Here is a 22255-nt window from a genome sequence, read left to right on the forward strand (position 1 = left end):
GTGTAGCATGACAAAGCAGGATGTAATCACAGGGAGTAAGAAGGAGAACCGAGAGGAAAAATATTCTCTTACCGTTAAATCCGCTGCAAATTCTTTCCCTACAGAATCCATGGGCAAATCCTGAGACATTGTTGTCATTGTGGACAGAAAGCTCGCCGACTCTGTTAGATGGGGTAAAGGCGACATGCCCCTGCTTTCTTCTCTGATGCTTTCGCCAAGGCGGTCAATTTTCTCAGTGACAGATGCCAACTCTGTCTTTAAGCCAAGAAGCCTTGAATTAATGGAACTCATTAATTTAGGATCATTGGCATTTGCAGCTTCATCATTACTTTCATTGAAAGGGTGATTTGGCAAATCAATGGTTGAACAAAGGTTGATGTCAGAAATTAAGCCACTTGTGTCTGAAATTAAGAGATCAATGACTTCAGTAACAAGTTCAGCTTGATCTTTAATGCTGAACAGAATCTCAAGGTCTTTGCTTCCCAACAACTTAGCAGTATCATCATTATCAGCAATTCTACTGCTCCCACTTCCAGAGGTTCGCTCTTGGGTTTCCTTTGAATCAGTTTCTCCTCCAACTGGTACTTCTCTCCTGGACTGGGATGAAGAAATATCTGCAGAGTCACTAATATCCATATCAAGTTCTCGGGAGCATTTCTGGCAATGATAGGATGCCAAGTCATAACGCTGAAGGTTTGAAACAAGCACACGATTCTCATATTCCAGTTTCTTGACTTTCCCATTGAGGTCGTTGATTTGGAGTCTTGCTGCAATGAGCTCTTCCTGGGAAGGTTCATTTAATGATGGACAACTATCTGACCACGTTGACTCCTGATTGGACTCAGATTTGTATCTATTCAGTTCATTCATGAGGTGCTTATTTTGGTCCTCCAACTCAATTAAGGATCGCCGAAGAAGCTCGGCCTCCTCTTCCACAAACTGAAGGTGACGCCGGAGTTCCCCAACATTCTCTCCAAACTCGCCATAGCTGGTGCTGGTAATTCCTAGCCGGATATCTTGGTTTGAGGATTCTTTCTCACCGTGACTTTTTAGGTCATCCATTTCAGCTTTTAATCCACGGTTTTCAACCTCCAATTCCACTGTCCTCCTGCTCAAAATGTTGGCTTCCTCCTCCACCAACTTTAGATGCAGTTTTAGCTCAGCTTCTCTTACATGAGGGGATTCTCCGATTTCACCAATAGACACTGCATTGTCCAAATCACCATAAAGAGAGCTGTACTTCACCAGTTCCTCTCTCATGTTTTCATTCTCCTTCACTAATTTGGTCAGCTTTTTGCACATCACAGCAGCTTCCTCTTTAGCAAAGTGGAGCTGGCATTTCAGATCAGCACTGTCCTCCTATTTTCAATCAAAAAGTCATATAAATGCACTCATTTGCAAAGCAAATTAATTCAGAATATGTCATCACGCACTGCTATTTAAATTGCAAATTATGGTACATCAGACTAGCAAAATGTTACAGTGAGCAATGTTGCAACTTTTAAGGAACCACTGCCAACCGGGTTTAGCAGCTTCCTGCTCCGGAGGCAAATAAGTACACATTAAGGTACTTGCTGGTCGACGGGCGGGGAGGGCGGCCAGTCATTCCCTGGGTATTATTCTGCAAGTTCTACTGGTTAGCTTCAAACCGGCATTGTAGATGTCTAGGAGAAACAGAACTGGGGGAGAAAATAGCAGAGGGAGTGTCACCCTCCTAAATGAAAACACAAAAGCAGCATTATGCAAAGCCTTAGCTGCAGCATTGTCAAAGGATAGAAAGTCTGTGCGATAATGTATGCAAGGAACACAAAGCTGTAATCCAAGGATCATGGACTTGTTTTAACCTGCTAAACCTAAAAGAAACGGCTGCAAGCACTGCCAGATCATGACAGATTGCCCAATATTTCAAATAGTGTCTGATATTCTAATGTGAAAATTGATTACTTTTAAACTTGAAGGCATAATTTCCTTTCCAAAAGACCCCTGGCACTTTCCTAGGTCTCCTTACACCAACATCGTCACACACTGATGGGATGGACGGATTACCTACATTGCTGCCAATGCTGTCATTTAAGGACATGATTTGATGTACAGTATATTGCCAAAGGGCCATAGTTGTATTTTGATAACATTTTCACAAGCAGCTTGCTTGTCCAGAAAAAGCACCTGTGAAGTGGGATGACTGGTCCTCACCATGTTTTGGACTGCAGTAACAGCTGTAATACTTGGAGCAAAAACCTCAAGTGTGGCATTCATAAGACCATTTCTAAATATGGGCACAAATGCTACATCTATGTCTGTTCATTTCAGTGTGAAAACCGTTGTTTTACCAAGATGACAATGAGACGAAAGCTCCTCGAAATATTAACCCGCCACTTGAAGAAAATGCCTCCGATAGACTTTCCAATTACTCCCTTGTTACATTAGGTTTTCGCCAAAGGAGTTTTCTCTGGTGTTTTACTTCCATTTTAATTTTAAACATATAAGCTTTATAGCTATCTTACTGAGCTTGTACACATCTAAACAAAAACAAGGATTGTCAAAACACTTGGATGGGTGTGATTTACCGGCTGCATCCTGCCGGAATTGGGGCGGGATGTATCCGGTAAATCCTGGGAGAGGCCTCTTCCGGGATTCCCGACGGTTGTTACGCCTTGCGAAAATCCAACGAGACAATGGGCGGGACCCAGACTTGCAGAAACTGAACCGGCTTCCATCATAGCCAAGGAGACCCCAGCCGGGCGCCATTCAGCACCGATCCCTACAAACAGGGACCAGGTAGAATGCCACTTTGGGGGGGGTCTCCGATGTGATCGAATTCCCCAGGGTGGCACCTTGGCACTGCCAGCCTGGCATTGCAACCTGGGCACCTTGACGGTGCCACCCAACCACTGCCAGGTGTCCAGGTGGCATTTTGCCCGCACCAGGGATCGGGCTCGGGGTGTCCTGCCTGTGTGAGGTGGGGTCCTTGGGTCACATCGGGGTGTCGAGAGATCAGGTGCCCTCTTCCTGCACTGAGGAACCCCCTCGTCAGAGCTCCTCAGTGAAGGAAAGGCGGCCTCGGCGGTGCATTCCATCTCAAGGTCCCCAAAACACCCCAGTGCCGTTAAGTAGCGGGATCGCTCCCCAGTGCCGCTCTTCTTTGTTTGGCTAGATTGCGTCCGATGTCGCTCGTCTCTTGGGCAGTTAAAATCCTTGAATATATTATACAACCGCAACAAATGTATATGAACCCAATGATGTCAAATCACTGACACTGCCACCACTGAAATAGAACTGCCTCTGCACCTGTAGCACGGGCTTCTTCTCTGGTTTAGTAGCAACACGGCCTCCTCTTTTCTTCAGAGAGCTCTGAAAGAACAATAAAACGGAATGTTTTTATTCAAATTGTAACCATTTGCGTATGGGCTCATTTCACAACATGTAATCAGTTGCAAAACGACAAGGCCAGTGGGCCATACTAGCTTTCCAGAGCACTCATTTTAGAAAATAACTTGCAACCACATGCTGGGTAGTTAATTGAGTCACAGACCCTCTTCCCTTCTTTTATTAAATCCTAATGCTTTAACATCATGTGCAAGCAATTATCTGTAATAAACAAAACCACTTAGTTAGGGAATACCAGTCAGTTGTAAACAGAACTGCTTATGCTTATTGAATGCAGAGAAGATGGAAAGAGTGATAGGTCGAGAACTTTATTTATAAAGCAATCATTCGCATAATACTCCTTCCTGAAAAACAACATTTATTTATTTTAGGTTTAAGGGGATACTGAAAGTTTTGGTTTTCTGGCTTATCCCCATTAAAATACATTGGTCGTATTGGATACAAAGCCACAATGCAAATATGCCACTTGACATGGCAATTTGGATTGACCGAGGGTCAATTCAGCCTCACTTAATTCTGGACAAACCACAATTGTCTACTTGGGCCCTCAAACTGGTCTGAATTGCTAGTCCCACTGAAAACCATGATGGGGAATACCAGGCTCCTCCTGTAACCTGTAACAGAGATCTTCAGAAAAGAATCAGTTACTAGAACTAATTGAACCTAAAGAATATATTATTATAATAATCTTTATTGTCACAAGTAGGCTTACATTAACGCTGCAATGAAGTTACTATGAAAAGTCCCTAGTCGCCACATTCCGGCACCTGTTCGGGTACACAGAGGGAGAATTCAGAATGTCCAAATGACCTGACAGCACGTCTTTCGGGACTTGTAGGAGGAAACCGGAGCACCCGGAGGAAACCCACGCAGACACGGGGAGAATATGCAGACACCGCACAGTGACCCAAACCAGGAATTGAAACTGGGACCCTGCAGCTGTGAAGCAACTGTGCTGCCCCAGAAAAAATTCTTGCCCATCCCCAAATGGCTCGGCCATTTTCAGAGGACATTTGAGAGTCCTTCCCTAATTATTTATTGTTTCATGTCATCCAGGAAGGTAACAGTGTGCTTATTAAATATATGGAGAAGTACTTTGTACTGGTAGCACATCCCAGACCTCCCTTTTCAGATGGATTCTCATTTCACCTACTAGGCGGGGGGGGGGTTTAACTGACTTATAATACACAAATGCTTGGGCGGCACGGTGGCGAGGACCTGGGTTCGATCACGGCCCCGGGTCACTGACCGGCACGGTGGTGAGGACCTGGGTTCGATCCCGGCCCCGGGTCACTGACCGGCACGGTGGCGAGGACCCGGGTTCGATCCCGGCCCCGGGTCACTGACCGGCACGGTGGTGAGGACCTGGGTTTGAACCCGGCCCCGGGTCACTGACCGGCACGGTGGTGAGGACCTGGGTTCGATCCTGGCCCCGGGTCACCGACCGGCACGGTGGCGAGGACCAAGGTTCAAACCCGGCCCCGGGTCACTGACCGGCACGGTGGCGAGGACCCGGGTTCGATCCCGGCCCCGGGTCACTGACCAGCACGGTGGCGAGGACCCGGGTTCAATCCCGGCCCCGGGTCACTGACCGGCACGGTGGCGAGGACCCGGGTTCGATCCCGGCCCCGGGTCACTGACCGGCACGGTGGCGAGGACCAAGGTTCAAACCCGGCCCCGGGTCACTGACCGGCACGGTGGCGAGGACCCGGGTTCGATCCCGGCCCCGGGTCACTGACCGGCACGGTGGCGAGGACCCGGGTTCGATCCCGGCGCCGGGTCACAGACCGGCACGGTGGCGAGGACCTGGGTTCGATCCCGGCCCCGGGTCACTGACCAGCACGGTGGCGAGGACCCGGGTTCGAACCCGGCCCCGGGTCACTGACCGGCACGGTGGCGAGGACCCGGGTTCGATCCCGGCCCCGGGTCACTGACCGGCACGGAGGCGAGGACCCGGGTTCGATCCCGGCCCCGGGTCACTGACCGGCATGGTGGCGAGGACCCTGGTTCGATCCCGGCCCCGGGTCACTGACCAGCACGGTGGAGAGGACCCGGGTTCGATCCCGGCCCCGGGTCACTGACCAGCACGGTGGTGAGGACCTGGGTTCGATCCCGGCCCCGGGTCACTGACCGGCACGGTGGCGAGGACCAAGGTTCGAACCCGGCCCCGGGTCACTGACCGGCACGGTGGCGAGGACCTGGGTTCGAACCCGGCCCCGGGTCACTGACCGGCACGGTGGCGAGGACCAAGGTTCGAACCCGGCCCCGGGTCACTGACCGGCACGGTGGCGAGGACCAAGGTTCAAACCCGGCCCCGGGTCACTGACCGGCACGGTGGCGAGGACCAAGGTTCGAACCCGGCCCCGGGTCACTGACCGGCACGGTGGCGAGGACCTGGGTTCGATCCTGGCCCCGGGTCACTGACCGGCACAGTGGTGAGGACCTGGGTTCGATCCCGGCCCCGGGTCACTGACCGGCACGGTGGCGAGGACCTGGGTTCGATCCCGGCCCCGGGTCACTGACCAGCACGGTGGCGAGGACCTGGGTTCGATCCCGGCCCCGGGTCACTGACCAGCACGGTGGCGAGGACCTGGGTTTGATCCCGGCCCCGGGTCACTGACCAGCACGGTGGCGAGGACCTGGGTTTGATCCCGGCCCCGGGTCACTGACCAGCACGGTGGTGAGGACCTGGGTTTGATCCCGGCCCCGGGTCACTGACCAGCACGGTGGTGAGGACCTGAGTTCGATCCCGGCCCCGGGTCACTGACCAGCACGGTGGTGAGGACCTGAGTTCGATCCCGGCCCCGGGTCATTGTCCGTGTGAAGTTTGCCTATTCTCCCAGTGTCTGCGTGGGTCTCACACTCACAACCCAAGACGTGCAGGATAAGTGGATTAGGCATGCTAAATTGCCCCTTAATTGGAAAAAAATTGGATACTCTAAATTAAAAAAAAAATACACAAATGCTTAAATCTTACCTTTTATTCATTTCAAATGCATTACAGGCAGCATTTATATGAAAATGGTTCATTACCTGCACAGTATTGAATAGCATTATGTCCAGTATTGCAACAAGGCCATCAATCATAATTTTCGGATGTTATTCGTAAATGTTCCACATTTAACTCATTGACTACGCACCACCCTTGTGTCTGGCGAGTGAAACTAGCTCTTGATTCACCAGAATTTCAGTTCTAAAATCACCATCTTCCTGTTTAAATCCCTCCGTAGTCCCATCTTGCTAAGTAAAGTTAGTTCAATAATGACCGTCTGCAGTTGGATATGTGTTTGTCTTACTCAGTGCTGGAAAGATAGCTACAAGGATAGGGTGGATTTCCTTAATACTCTTCATTTGAGACATCAAGAATCCAAGAATACTATGACACATGTTTGAAATTTCTAAAGTTGATTTTGAGGAAATTTGAAACATTGCTCTGTGAGCACATAGTGTTCAGATACAGTGAAGCAATTTTAAAAAGGGCATTGAAGGCATACTTGGGGACAATGGGAGGGAATTCAACCCTGACAAACAGGATTGGTGTAATTATAAATGAAGGTTACACATTTGACTGAAAGAAAATAAAGTAGGATATGAGGATAAAATAAATATTTTCCTCACCATGATGGAGGCCACATGCTTTTGGGATGGTGTCTAGTCAATGTTGCCCTCCAGACCCCAGTACTATAGACAATTCTTGAGAAATGATCCATCCATGGGCAGTACGGTAGCACAATGAGTAGCTTCACAGCTCCAGGGTCCCAGGTTCTATTCCCGGCTTGGGTCACTGTCTGTGCGGAGTCTGCACGTTCTCCCCGTGTCTGCGTGGGTTTCCTCCGGGTGCTCCGGTTTCCTCCCACAAGTCCTGAAAGACGTGCTGTTAGGTGAATTGGACATTGAATTCACCCTCAGTGTACCCGAACAGGCGCCGGAATGTGGCGACTAGGGGCTTTTCACAGTAACTTCATTGCATTGTTAATATAAGCCTACTTGTGACAATACAGATTTTTTTACATCTGAAATTAATGAGATTCTGGACTCATTATGGAACAAAAATGAGCTTGCACTGAGAGTTACATCTCATGAAAGGAAACGATTGGCCTGTGAGTTTGTTGCAGATTACATTCTTTAATCAAAGCAACTTTCTCATCTCTGTGGGTATGGCATAAACATATAAATCAACCTTAGTTTGTGGAAGGCCTAAAAAAGCAATTAAATCCAGGCCAATCTTTTGAGTAAAGGCAAGAAGCTGACATGGAAGAAGCCTGTGATGAGGCCACAGCCATGTAAATGGCGGAAAGAGATAGCTGCAAATGATAAGGGAGTTCTTTTCCTGAGCTCGCGAGGGTGGTCCACTGGATTTTAGCAGGTTCCAGGCCACAGCAGCCAGCTCACAATCATAAATTATGCTACTGATACCATGGTGGCCACCAATCATTTGAATGTCTCCATTTCCATTCAAACTGCTCTGCCTGTGGGAAAGTCAGTGATATTTGGATAACATACAGGAATAGAGGAAATAGTAATGCTCCAAGTCATACTAAAGCTCCAGGTTTAAGCCATGCACCAGGTCGCAGTCTTGATAAATTTGAAGCTAGTTCAGGAGTCTGGAAAGCCTCGATTATGCACATGATAGATGTAGAAGCAGAGTTGATATTATCAAGTAGGAAGATCAATAGTTGTACTCAAGTCAAAGAACAAAAAAAGCACATGATAGATGAGATCAATAGGACCAACGATAAAATTCCACGCCCACAGTAAAAATGAAATTAGGAGATTGATAATTTACTATCAGCTTTGATACAGCTGCATCCATGCATGTATCTCAGAAAGTTAGTACAAGGTGCCCCTAACACATATTCCCTTGTGCAAAACTGGTGTGAAACTGACCAGTTATTCCAATAACAGTATTTCAGTGTTAGGTGAGGTCAGTGTAGGAGTCGAATACAATAATACAACTTATTACTTGCCATTGCTAGTAGTAGAGGGGGAACAAAGTCTCCCTATTGGAATGGAATTGATATAAGAAGGTACAGTTAAACTGGGCTGAGCTATTTACAGTAGAGCTCACTGAGAATATGTCAAACATTGAGGAAGTGCTAAGAGAGCACAAAGTGATCTTTGTGTAAGGAGGACCAAATGATAAAAAATTAGTCATCAGTACAGGATTAAATATTATAAGTCAGCAGACCATGCAAATGTGGACATTCTTTCAAGATTTCCCTTGAAGACTGATTCATTTCTAGCCACCCGAGAAATGAATACCAGCGATCTAGAGTCCAAGGACTGATCCAACCTTCCGGAAATATCTGCCAACTGTGCGTTCAAAGGTGCGGCTCTAGGATTTGGCTGATCAGCCATGTAGGATGCCGCAGAACCAATGACCAGTAACACGGAGTTTCTTAGGTGGACAATCATACTCTTTATCGTGTGATCGCCGAAGAAGATTTTACATACACAAATGACATGTCACTATCTGCCAGAGAGATTAGTGGAGAAACCTACAAGGAAGTGATACGCATTAAATTCCTCAACTAAGTCATGAATAGTTGGCCTAAAGAATGTATGATGAGCAATTGCAGGAGTATTTCACATGTAGAAATGAATTGAGTATTAAATAAGGTGGTCTCCGATGGGGTGCAAGAATCATTATCCCGACATGGTTTAGATTGTTAGTGGAACTTCAGGAGCGCACTGGGAAAGTCTGTTTGAAAGCAGTAGCAAGACGCTATTATTGGTATCCAAAGGTGGATAGATATTGAAGAGTTGGTGAAAAGTTGTGAAGTGTGTCCCAGAATGAGAAATGATCCTTCCAAGGTTCCTTTTAATTCCATGGTTCAAGACAAGAAAACTGTGGGAATGAGTACATGTCGATTTCTTTGGCGTGGAAGGGAAAGGATACCTTATTTTGTAAGAAAGCTACAGCAAGCGGATTACTGTTGATATTATGCTCAATACTAAAAGAACAAAAACTACTGAGGTGTTGAGAAATTGGTCTGCAATTTATGGGTTGCAAAGTTGTTGGTATCAGATAATGGTCCACAGTTTTATGTCAGAAGAGTTTGAATTATTTCTGACTTACTCAGCATCGAATGGTGTTGCAGGAAGAAGTGTACAGATTATGAAGAGGTCTTTGCAGAAGTACATGCTAGGTGACAGGTTAGAGAGTAATTTACATGTTTCTCTTTGACACATGCTTAAAAACCTTTTTCTCTTACAGAATAACCCCACAGTCTACAATAGGTTTTCACTTGATGAGTTAATATTTAAACAGGCTCCTCGGAGACGGTTAGTTTGCTTAAGCCCGATATCAAATCAAGTAAGGGACAAACAAGACAAAATGAAGATGAGTGTTGATACATGAGGCATGAAAGTTCAGTATTGATCAGCAGGTCACAGTGAAAAGCCACCAGGGCGGTAAGGAGAAGAATGTGATTGCAGTTGCTGCAAAGAGACCAGGCGTATTCTGGTCTAGTGAAGATGGGAGGGAGGGACTCTGTCAGTGTCAAGTAGATCATTTGCTTGAAAGAGGAAATCTAACAGAAGAAGAACATGATAAACCTCCTATCGCCCAAATCCCTCCTACAGTTCAACGTTAAAGTCAAAAGATACTGCAATTTTGCCTGTATAAAGAAAAGTGAATCACGGTTTTTGACTGAGGCGAATCAATCAATGTCACAGTCCCAACCATGAAGTGGATTGGTAACCAAAAGTTTGACACAGTCAGAGATGTTGAGGGAAAGAGCAGACTCAAGCTAATAGAATTGTATGTAGATACCCAGACTGAAGAGAAAGAAGTCAGGTAGGTTAATATTAATTATGTGGAGATGGGGGGGGCGGAAAGAGAAGAAAAAATGTTGTTCTTTTCATCGTGTCAATTCATGATATTTTTATTCAATTCACACTGGTAATAAGGATAAACCTTTTTTTTTAAACACGTAAATTGCTTTGAAAGTATTGGTGAAATATGTATTGGTTGCAATTAACAGTAGAAGTAAACAGACTGTTAAATTTTCAGGTAACAATGGTTTAGTCATACTGAATTCTGGAAAATTATGCCGTAACCATTTTATGTAGGTTGTATTTTCGAAAGTTAAAGTGCGTGTAGTATATTGCAAGACTTGAGCACTTTGTTATATTGCCCTCTCTGCTGCCTGCTCTGTTGGGGAGGTATAAATAAAGTTAGTTCAATAATGGCTGCCTGCTGTTCTGACAATGTGAGAACTTATTCAGTTCTAACCAAGAAACCATGGCCATTTATCTGTTCTTACACAAAAGTTTAATTGGCAGCTAAAAGGAATAAACTAACTAACAGAAGATTTGGCATTACAAAAACCAGTAAAATCTCCACCCTTGGAGAAATGCATGATGAGAACAATTCACAATGAAAACAACATTGATGCATTTTGCCATATGTATCGCATCTCCTTGGTTACATGAGAACATTTTTGAGATGTCAGCCTGGCTTAGATCCCAGTAAATTACATGGCTTTCCCTACGCATTCTTATGCGATGATGTTAGAAGTAATGCAGGCAATAATTTCAAGATGAAATCCATTTGTTTGGTCTCTGTTTAACATTGAGATCCACACATTGGAACAAATGATGATACATGCAAATAAGACACAACCAGATTAAGAAGTCTAATTTAGCAAATAGGAAAATTGTACCTCATGCCATTTTACATTAAACTTCCAGGCTTATTTATGGTTCAGTCCAAGTTCTTTTTGGTGACTTTCAACATTAAAGGTTTGAAAGAATAAAGCCCCTTGATTTAGTTTGAGGAGGTTACAGAGTGTTGGCAACCATTATAATTTGCTGAGTTATCCCGATCATTTCTGTCAAATTTCCATATGAAAGATTGCCAATAATACCTACAAGAATCCTCATGACTGCAGTTTGCCAACATATTGGATTACTGGGGGCATCGTCTTAAAAAAGAACATGTATACCCTCGTTGCTGTTGCTACCAGTTCGGGAGAAGTTAAGTTTCCCCCACTCACTGCAACATCACTGGCTGACACCACAGCGAAGGCTCTGGCTTGGTGAAGTCACTTCCTCTACAGAGTTGGGAACTGGCTCTTGTGCCAGGAATAATGGAGAGTCAATTCAATGAGGAGTGTTGGAAGTTTTTGACATGCTGCGGAGTCAGTGGGGTGTGCTTTGAAATTAAGGGTAAAGATGGGGGGAAATGGGTGTGGAAGGGAATGAGACTAGCTCAGTTGGCTGGATTGCTGGTTCTTGATGTGGACCAGCAGTGTGAGTCATGATTCTGTATCTGCTGAGGTTATTCATGAAGGCCCTGCCTTCTCCACCTTGCCCCTCACTTGAAGTGTCGTGACCCTCAGGTTAAATCACCACCAGACTGCTCCCTCTCAAAAGGGGAGGGCAGCCTGTGGTCCTCTGGGACTTTGACAACATTTATATTCTCAAAACATTTACTATCGGCAACCACTGATGTGACGCTTAAGCATTAAGCATAGTCGCCATGACAAAGATGAATGAAATCAGTAATCCAGTTGCAGATGTTTGTATCGCTAAACATTTAGCTGTAGTCCTCCTAGCATGTGCTACTCTCAGACAACAAATAAGTAATATACTCCCATCATTCAAAGATCAATTTATTTTTGTGGTCTCCAATTCTAGAGAATTTTATCTCGCTAATTAAGGACGAGTCTATTGGCCCAAAATAAACAATCAAAAGTGTAATTTACAGATGCAGATTTGATATGAAGCAACAACACATGTGCTTCACGTTAATCATCTGTCTCTTGTACAGCAGGCAAATCAGCTTAATTTTGAACATAATTAAATTTCAATCAACAAGACTACCAGACAGCTATGGAAGATCTCCACGCAAACACCAGTACTAACACACAGATCAACCGTATATCCTAATAAGGAGGATGATGAAATTTTGATGTAGCGTATGCCCGATTAGCTGAACATGAATACCCAAAGCTAAAAAAAAAGGCACAGTATCAGTTTCCAGCTGTAAAGCGTAGCTAAATTCTACAATATCGGTGGGCCAAGTGCGAAGCAGCAGTGAATTTCATGCCAGGCCAATTTTGATTATGACCATAAGAGGCCCCAAAAGGTTAAAAAAAAGGACAAATTTTAAGGAGCCTTGGGGGAACCGAATGGCTTTGCAATTTCCACATGTACAGCTTAGGTCTTCCTTGCTGCAACACCTGCCTATCCATTGCCATCATCTCAAATTGCAGGACCATTTGCTGACCAGCCTCAACAGGTGATCCCATGGGAAGATGGTGGTGGGGTGGTATTGTCACTGGACTGGTGATCCAGAGACCCAGGGTTATACTCCAGGGACCTGGATTCGAATCCCGCCATGGCAGGTGGTGGAAATTGAATCCAATAAATATTGAATGATGACCATGAAACCATTGTCGGTTGTTGTTTAAAAAAAAACTCACCTGGTTCACTCCTTTGGAGAAGGAAATCTGCAGACCTCACCTGGTCTGGCCTACATGGGACTCCATAGCAATGTGGTTGACTCTTAGATGCCCTCTGAAATGACCTAGCAAGCCACTCAGTTATATCAACCGCTACAAAGTCAATACAACGGAAAGAAACCGGACGGACCACTTAGCATCGATCGAGGCACTGGTCGACCCTCCTTACTAACATCCGATGGTCGGGCCAAAATTGGGAGAGCTGGTCAATCAACAGCCTGACACAATCGTACTCACGGAATCATCCCTTACAGATAACATCTCAGACATCACTATCACCATCCCTGGGTATGTTCCAGGCAGGACAGACCCAGCAGAGGTGCCAGCACAGTGGTACAGTCAGGAGGGAGTTGCCCTGGGAGTCCTCAACATTGACTCTGAAGTCTCATGGCTTCAGGTCAAACACGGACAGGTAAACCTCCTGCTGATTACCACGTACTGTCCACCTTTAGCTGATGAATCAGTCTTCCTCCACCTTGAAGCACAGAGGGTGGCAAGGCACAAAATGTACTCGAGTGGCAGACTTCAATGTCCATCACCAAGAGTGGCTCGCTAGCACCACTATCTACTGTGCTGGCCATGTCCTAAAGGACATAACTGCTAGACTGGGTCTGTGACAGATGGTAAGGGAACCAACAAGAGGGAAAAACATACTGGACCTCACTAACCTGCCTGCCGCATATGCATCTGTCCCTGACAGTATCGGTAGTTGTAACCACTGTATGGTCCTAGTCGAGGCGAAGTCCCATCTTCACATCAAGGTCGTGTTATGTGGCACTACCATCATGCTAAATGGGACAGATTCAGCAAGACTGGACATCCATAAGGCGCTATGGGCCATCAGCAGAACTGTATTCAGCCGCAATCAGGAACTTCATGGCCCGGTATAATCCACTCCATCATTATCACCAAGGGGATCAACCCTGGTTCAATGAAGCATGTAGGAGGGAAGGCCAGGAGCAGCTCCATGCATACTGAAAAATGAAGTATCAACCTGGTGAATTTACAACACAGGACTACTTGCATGACAAACAATATAAGCAGCAAGTGATGACAGATCTAAGCAATCCCACAATCAGCAGATCAGATCGAAGCTCTGCAGTCCTGCCATATCCAGTTGTGAATGGTGGAGGACATTTAAACAACCCACTGGAAGAGGAGACTCCAGAAAATCCCCATCTTTAATAATGGAGAAGCCCAGCACATCAGTGCAAAAGACAAGGCTAAAGCAATCGCATTAATCTTCAGCCAGAAGTGCTGAGTGAATGATCCATCCGTCTCTTCCAGAGGTCCCCAGCATCGCAGTTACCAATCTTAAGCCAATTTGTTTCACCCCATTTGATATCAAGAAACAGTTCAAGGCACTGGATACCGCAAAGATTATGGGTCCTGACAATACTCTGGCAATAGTACTGAGGACTTGTGCTCCAGAACTTGCCACGCCCCTAGCCACGATGTTCCAGTACAGCTACAACACTGACATCTACCACGCAATGAGGAAAATTGCTCAGCTATGCCCTGTCTACCTGGTCCCATTTACCAGCACTTTGCCCATAGCCTTGAACATTATGACATGCCAAGAGCTCATCCAGGTACTTATTACTGGATGTGAGGCAACCCACCTCTACCACTCTCCCAGGCAGTGCATTCCAGACTGTCACCACTCTCTGGGTAAAAACGTTTTTTGTCACATCCCCTCCTAAACCTCCTGTCCTTCAAATGGAACTTATGTCCCCTCGTGAATAAGGGGAACAGCTTCAACTAAGGGGAGCAGCTGCTTCCTATCCGCCCTGTCCATGCCCCTCATAATCTTGTACACCTCGATCAGGTCACCCCTCAATCTACTCTCCTCCAACAACCCAAGCCTATCCAACCTCTCTTCATAACTTAAATGTTCCAGCAACAGGCAACATCCTGGTGAATCTCCTCTCCACCCCAGCCAGTGGAATCACATCCTTCCTATAATGTGGCGACCAGACTGCACACAGTACTCCAGCTGTGGCCTCATCAAAGTTCTATACAGCACCACCATAACCTCCCTGCTTTTGTAATCTATGCCTTGATTGATAAAAGCAAGTGTCCCATATGTTTTTTTCGCCACCCTATTAATCTGCCCTTCTACTTTCAAAGATCTATGGACAAACACGAAAAGGACCTTTTGTTCCTTAGAATTTCCTAGTGTCATGCCATTCATTAAATACTTACTTGTTAAGTAATATCTCACTTTTCAGGGTTAAATTCCATCTGCTACTTATCTGCCCATTTGACCATCCAGTCTACATCGTCTTGTAACCCAAGACACTCAACCTCACTGTTAACCACCTGGCCAATCTTTGTGTCATCCGCAAACTTACTGATCCTACCCTCCACATAGTCATCTATGCCGTTTATATAAATGACGAACAATAGGGGACCCAGCACAGATCCCTGTGGTATGACACTGACTTCCAGTCACTAAAGCAGCCTTCTGTCATCACCCTCTGTCTCCTACAATTAAGCCAATTTTGAACCCACTTTATCAAATTACCCTGTATCCCATGTGGGATCCTGTCAAAGGTTTTGCTGAAATCCATATAAACATCAACTCATCTACGCACCTGGGTCACCTCCTCCAAAAAATGTAATCAAATTTGTTAGGCACGACCTCCCTCTGACAAAGCCATGCTGACAATCCTTAATCACACCTTGCCTCTCAAAATTGGAAATAGATTCTCTCCTTCAGAATTTTCTCCACTAGTTACTGACGTGAATGTCACTGATCTGTAATTCTTTGGCTTATCTCTACAACCCTTCCTAAATAGTGAAACCACATTAGCTGTTATCTGGCACCACCCCTGTGGCTAAAGAGGAAGTAAAATTTGGGTCAGAGCCCTTGCAATCTCCTCCCCCGTCTCCCACAGCAGTCTGGGACATAATTCATCCGGACCTGGAGATTTGTTCACTTTTAAGCCTGCCATCACTTCCAATACCTTGTCACTCCCGATGTCAATGTGCTCAATAACCTCACAGTTTCTCTCCCCGAGTTCCCTACCTATATTCCCACTCCCTCCACCGATGCACGGCAGCAGCAGTGCGTACCATCTACAAGATGCACTGCAGGAACTCACCAAGGTTCCCTTGACAGGACCTTCCAAACAAATGGCCACTGCCATCTAGGACAAGACCAGCAGATACTTGGGAACACTCCCACCTGAAGGTTTCCCTTCAAGTCACTCACCATCCTGAGTTGGAAATATATTGTTGTTCCTTCACTGTTCCTGGGTTAAAATCCTGGAAGTCCCTCCCTAACAGCACTGTGGGCGTGCCTACACCACATGGACTACAGCGGTTGAAGAAGGCAGCTCACCACCACCTTTGCAAGAGCAATTAGAGATGGTCAACAGATGTTGGCCCAGCCAGCAAAGCCCACATCCGGCAAAAATGAATTTTTAAAAATCACTTATCCGGTCTCAGTGGATGACAACAGGCCATGCAACCTTTTGACTATTCGTGATGGCTTCTCACCTAAAATGGGTGGAAAGTGGACCAGTGGGATTTAAATTGAACCAAAGGAATAAAAACCCTGAGCCTCACTTCTGCAGCAACAGGAGAGCTTCTAACTTGCACTCCTGCTCCATGCCAGAAAAATGGGTCCGAGTTGTAATTGGTGGCCTTTGGTGAGATATTGCTTCGTCAGGGCCATATAGTACGGAATTCTCAAAGCAAGCAGTAATATTCCATTTTTCCTCACTTTTTTAATTGCAAAACAAAGGCTTGGTAACAGTAGATAATTGTGACCTAAAGCATGTTATTTTTCTACATCACAGTAACAGCAAACAGCTATAATATAAATATAATACATATGAATAGAAATTCATATGTATTAAAGTGAAGATACTGCAATAAAAACATTTTGCAGTGTAAATCTTTTCTACACAGAAGTTACCTTCACTTTGAACATAACTTAGTGTGCTCTTGGCTGCCCTGATGACATGACACAGTGCTGGTCCTTTCTTTCCTATCTTCACAATAAGCCTATGCAGGACAAAGCTTTAGCTTTAACACAACATGGTCACGTATTTCGAATAAAGTTTTCCAAATGCACTTTCCATCTTGAATTTTAGGTTCCTCACTTTACTTAAATAGATATATATGACAATGGGAAGAGAGTGTGCAAATGAACATCAAGTACTGAACACTGGTACAATCATCTAAACATGACATGAACAAGATTAAATTTAAAGTGACATTTTCTAGATTGGTTTGTGGACAGAATAACTGTGACGCTCAAAAGAGCTGTCAGATATGTCCTAAAGGCCCTCTCACCTAAAGTTGGTGCTAGTGTATTTAATTAAATGTCAGGCAGGATTTTTATACTATGGCTGTGAGTCACACAAGTGAAAATGCATCACACTTAATTAACTTTCCCCCTTTTTAATAGTTTCCTCTTTTCATAGGTTTTATTGAAGAGTGCTTTTCTCAATAACATCTTCTTAAGAAAATGATCCTCTCTCATTGGGACTTGATGAGGTTTTTCTAATATAAAAGTTGAGGATGCTAGCACTGGGGAATGCTAATTCAGAAAACTAACATCAGCATTTATTACTTCCATGTCAAGATGCAAACTTATGCCCCAAATGTAAAAGCTAAACAACCAAGGCTTAAGTTAAGTGTCCTTTAATTTTTCTCCAATCTACCTGTTCTATTTTAGGAACAAAGTCAGCCATTTGGCCCAAAAACTCTTGAACATATTTTTTACTGCATTAACCAGCGAGTGGTATTGGGAACTGGCTGGAATGGAATAATCAGCTCAATGATGCAAGGTAGACAGATTACCATCTGCAGATGGTCAGAAGCCCAGGGCATTTCACTCACCTAGTTATTTTGACTACACCTGTCTGTTGAGCTCTGTCCCACCTCTGGACTTCACCAGGCTTGTAGAATTGTCTAAGACACATGGTATAAGCAAAACTCTTCCTGACACGTTATTCTTGCAGTGCTTGGTACCAGTCTGAATCAAAGAACATAAGAAATAGGAGCAACAGAAGACCATAAAGCCTGTCAAGCCTGCTCTGCCATTCAATACAATGGAACTGATCCTGAACTTCAACTCCATTTTACCGCCCACTCCCCACATCCCTCCCATGATTCCCCGAAAGACAAAAAATATTTCTAATGCAACCTTAAATATATTTAGCAGTGGAGCATCCACAACCCTCAGGTACAGAATTCCAAAGATTCACAACCCTTTGAGTGAAGAAATTTCTCATCTCAATCCTAAATAGTTGGTCCCTCATCTTGAAACTATGCCTCCTAATTCTAGATTCACCAGTCAGGGGAAGCAACCGCGCAATAGCTCCCCTGTCAAGACCCTTTAGAATCTTGAATGTTTCAATTAGTTCAGCTCTACTCTTTATTGTACTACTCTAATCCCTTTTTCCCTTGCGAAAAAGGGCAATGTGCCATATTTGCTTTGCTAATTGTTTGCTGTACTTGCATACTAATATTTGTGTGCTCCTTGTATGAGTACACCATGTCTCTTTGAACATTAACATTTTCCAGTCATGCCTTTAAAAAAATATTCAGATTTTCTATCTTTGCAACCAAAGTGAATAACTTCACACTTCCCCATATAGTACCACCACCTTAGTACCCACTCACCCAACCGGCAAGATATCTCTTTGCAGTCTAACAGCTTGAATTTCCCACCTACCTCTGTATCATCAGCTAGCTTACATACATTACTCTCTATCTCTTCATTTAAATCATTTATATAAATTGTAAATAGCCGAGTACTGATCCTTGTGGCATTCCATTAGTCAAAGCTGACCAACTTGAAATTATCCCATTTATCCCGACACACTGTTTCCTGTCCATTAACCAATTCTCTATCCATGCTAATATACCATCCCAAACTCCATAGCCCAGTTATTGTGCATTCACCTTCTCTATGGTATCTTATCGAATGTCTTTCGGAAATCCTACTGTACGGCTGCAACTCATATCACATTATCTACTATCGTATTTACATCCTCAAAATTCCCTAATAAATTTGTCAAAAAAGTCTGCATTGCTGACTGTCATGTGCTCCACGGGTCCTTAATCTGTACTAGTAGCAATGGGGCACTGAGAAACACATCCTTCTGCTGCCAATAAGTTGTATGTCAACATGTCTACGGGGCCCACATCCTCAGGAGCCAGAAGAGTGGGTCTGAGGAAACATCAATATTGATCATTATCTGAACACAAGTATAGCATATATGCACACCAATGGTGACAGATTTACTATATTCATGTATGCTCCAGTAGTTACCTTGTAACAAATGGTGATAAGTACACTAACATAACCTAAAGAATAGACTGATGTGCAGGTTAGGTGGATTGGCCATGCTAAATTGTCTAAAAGGGTTGGGTGGGGTTACTGGGTTAGGGGATAGGGTGGAGATGTGGGCTTGGGTAGGGTGCTCTTTCCAAGGGCCGGTGCCGACGCGATGGGTCGAATGGCCTCCTTCTGCACTGTAAATCCTATGATCAGTGCCTGTTCGGGGGCAGCTAGCAGAAAGGACACAATGGCCCAGTGGGAATTCGGCTTCAAAACCTCTCTTGCTGTGAGCAAGTCCCTGGCCTCTGATGATTTGCTCATTTGGTAAGCTAGCAATGGAGCTGTTTAAAGGTGTATAGTCAGCTGTGTTTTTTTAAAACAATTCTGTTTAAAGAAGACAAACCTCACTGTTATCACTGGAGCACCAAGGGGGGGGGGGGGGTAGAATCTTGCAAGAAAATGTCACTGAAAAATATGTAAATGAGGTCAAGTATGTGAAAAGTTTAAGGAGAACAACCCCTCACAGGATTAGTTATTATCAAGATTGTTCTGAGTCGAGCCAGGAAGTGGTGTTAATCAAGCATGTTTTGTTAAAATAGCGCACTGAGCCAGAATGGGTGTTAGACTGGAAAGTTCAAGGAAGTTCCATTGATTTGCAGTCTCTATATTGGACACAGGAGATTTCCTTTAAACCGGAATGGCCATTTCCTGTCACAAAAACAATTCAGTGTTGAAACCAACTTCGACATGGTTGCTGGAGGCGACAGTTCCATAATATTTATTTAAAAAGAGGGGAATATTATAAACATCTCCCGGCTGTGTTTCATTTATTTTCTACTCTGATGCCAGCACGATCTATCCCACATTCAGTACTTTAAACAATGCTGCGTGGAGAAAATAATTCCACCAGTAAGCACAAGTTTGTACACAGAAATTATATTAGACTTATTGAAACATGCTGAATATTCTGCTTACATAAAAGTTGCTGATAATAGCCGATGAGCACTTAGCGGTTTCATGATCATTTTCCTTTCACGACCTCAAATGGGGGCATTACCTCAAACTTCTTAACATGTTGAACCTCTGAATGAAGACGTTGCATACATGAAGAACAAGTGAACAAAGGGATGAGGGTGGGGTGAGAAGAGGTCACTGGCGTGGGAGAATACTCATAGAGAATAAACACTGGCACACACCAGCTGGATAGCCTGTTTCTGTGCTGTCTGGTCATCAGATTCAGGTGGCAGAAGGTCATTGCCAGGGGCAACGATCCCTAGCACAAGGTGGGTGGTGGGAAAGAAGTGGGTTCCTTCCCAATTCCATTTTAACTGCCTCCCCTCTGTACAGTTTTCTAACACGGACATAAGGCTGGATAAGGTATCTGATCTTCTTTTAAGGTGAATCATGGGCGGGATTTAACTAAATGGGAACAAAGTCCCATAGCGACACACAGCAGGGAACGGTGGCCGAGGCCGCTCAATTTTGTGCACTGAGGAGCTCCGTTGCTGGAACTCCTCAGTGTAGCGAGAGATCGGCGTCCGATCTCTGGAGCCCCTGAAGTGACACTCAATCCCCCAGACCCAACACACAATGGGAGGGTCTTAGGGCACCCCTGGCCCGATCGCCACAATGCAGAAAATGCCAGCTCGGCACCTTGGCAGTGCCAACCTGGCGCCCTGGCAGTACCGTCAGCAGTGCCAACTGGGCACATTGGCACTGCCAGGGTGCCAGGACAGGAACCCCCTTATAAGTGAGTTGTGGTTTAGGCGGGGGGGGGGGGGGGGGGGGGGAAAGAATCAAAGATCAGAACGCCATTTTCGAGCAGAGCTACTCAGTGCAGGAAACGGGATTAAGTGTGGCCTCGACCGTGCGTTCCCCGCTAAGGCCCCTAATCTATCCGAATGACTGTTCGATGGCATGTGTTTCTCAGCGTTCCAAGCACCGTGAAACACCCAGCTAATTGCGCGCGTACCCAATCTCTGTTCCCATTCGGGTAGATCGCGCACTACATAACGGAGTATGTTAATCAGCAAATGTATATCAAAAGTAAACAAATATATAGATTAATCAAGAAAAGCTCATGTTATTTTTCTTAATTTAAACTGCCCAATTCTTTTTTTTCCCAATTAAGGGTAATTTAGTGAGGCTACAATCCACCCATCCTGCACATCTTTGGGTTGCGGCGGGGGGGGGGGGGGGGAAAGAGAAAGAGAGAGCACGAGAGAGAGCGCGAGAGAGAGAGAGAGAGAGAGAGAGAGAGAGAGAGAGAGAGAGAGAGAGAGAGAGAGAGAGAGAGAGAGAGAGAGAGAGAGAGAGAGCGAGAGAGAGAGAGAAACAGCTCTGTTGTTAAAGGGAAGGGGTTGAGAGAAGCATAGTCAAGATGATGTTTTCCTGGATTGTACTCATGAATCTACTGAAAGGTGGCCAAAACCAACACTGGCGATGGATGGGGATTGGTTTCCTGCCTTACCCACTTGGACTCAGCAACGTCCAACATACCTTTTTTTTATTTAAAAAAAAATGTTTTAATTAAAATTTTCACAAAATATCAACAACAAAATGTAAAAGGAACCCAATAGAATTAAATACAAAACAAAACAACCCCGTGCCCCCTCCCCCCTATACATAAATAATAAATTAACACCCCGAATTAACACATAGCAAACATAACAAATATATACTACCCCTCAGATCCCCCAGTATAGACAAACAAAAGTAAAATAGAAAACGTCCAACATACCTAAGGGACCAGCAAAGAGAAAACAAATATTAGAAGGGTAGATGGCTGGGGAAGGGAAGGGATAGGCAGCTGCTCAAATATGAAAATAAAATCTCCACGTTACGCAACAACAAGTTACGCTTTATGGGAAATCCAAGAATTTCAAGCAAAAGCAAAATACAGAGTGCGATTTACCGGCCACGCTCTGCCAGAATCGGGATGAGACACAGCCAGTAGATCCCGGGAGAGGCCTCTCCCGGGATTCCCGGCTGTCATTACGCCTCGTGAGATCTAATCAGATCTATTGAGACGTTGTGATCTGGATCCCGCCCACAATGGGTGGGGTCCAGACTTGCATCGTCAAGTGAGCTTAAAAGC

At 45.0% G+C, this 22255-nt stretch overlaps 1 protein-coding gene across 2 annotated transcripts in view; it reads right to left on the reverse strand.

Annotated features, from left to right (window-relative positions):
- Positions 1-22255, reverse strand: part of mtcl2 (microtubule crosslinking factor 2) — a 130993-nt gene that overhangs the window by 87106 nt on the left and 21632 nt on the right. For both annotated transcript variants that reach the window (XM_072515003.1, XM_072515002.1), the window contains exons 4-5: positions 3289-3351; positions 73-1359 (exon numbers count right to left, since the gene is read on the reverse strand). In XM_072515003.1, the coding sequence (XP_072371104.1) occupies positions 73-1359; positions 3289-3351 (1350 nt within the window). The remainder of the gene's footprint in view (positions 1-72; positions 1360-3288; positions 3352-22255) is intronic.

This window comes from Scyliorhinus torazame, chromosome 8, assembly GCF_047496885.1.
Source record: "Scyliorhinus torazame isolate Kashiwa2021f chromosome 8, sScyTor2.1, whole genome shotgun sequence".
Lineage (NCBI taxonomy): Eukaryota > Metazoa > Chordata > Chondrichthyes > Carcharhiniformes > Scyliorhinidae > Scyliorhinus > Scyliorhinus torazame.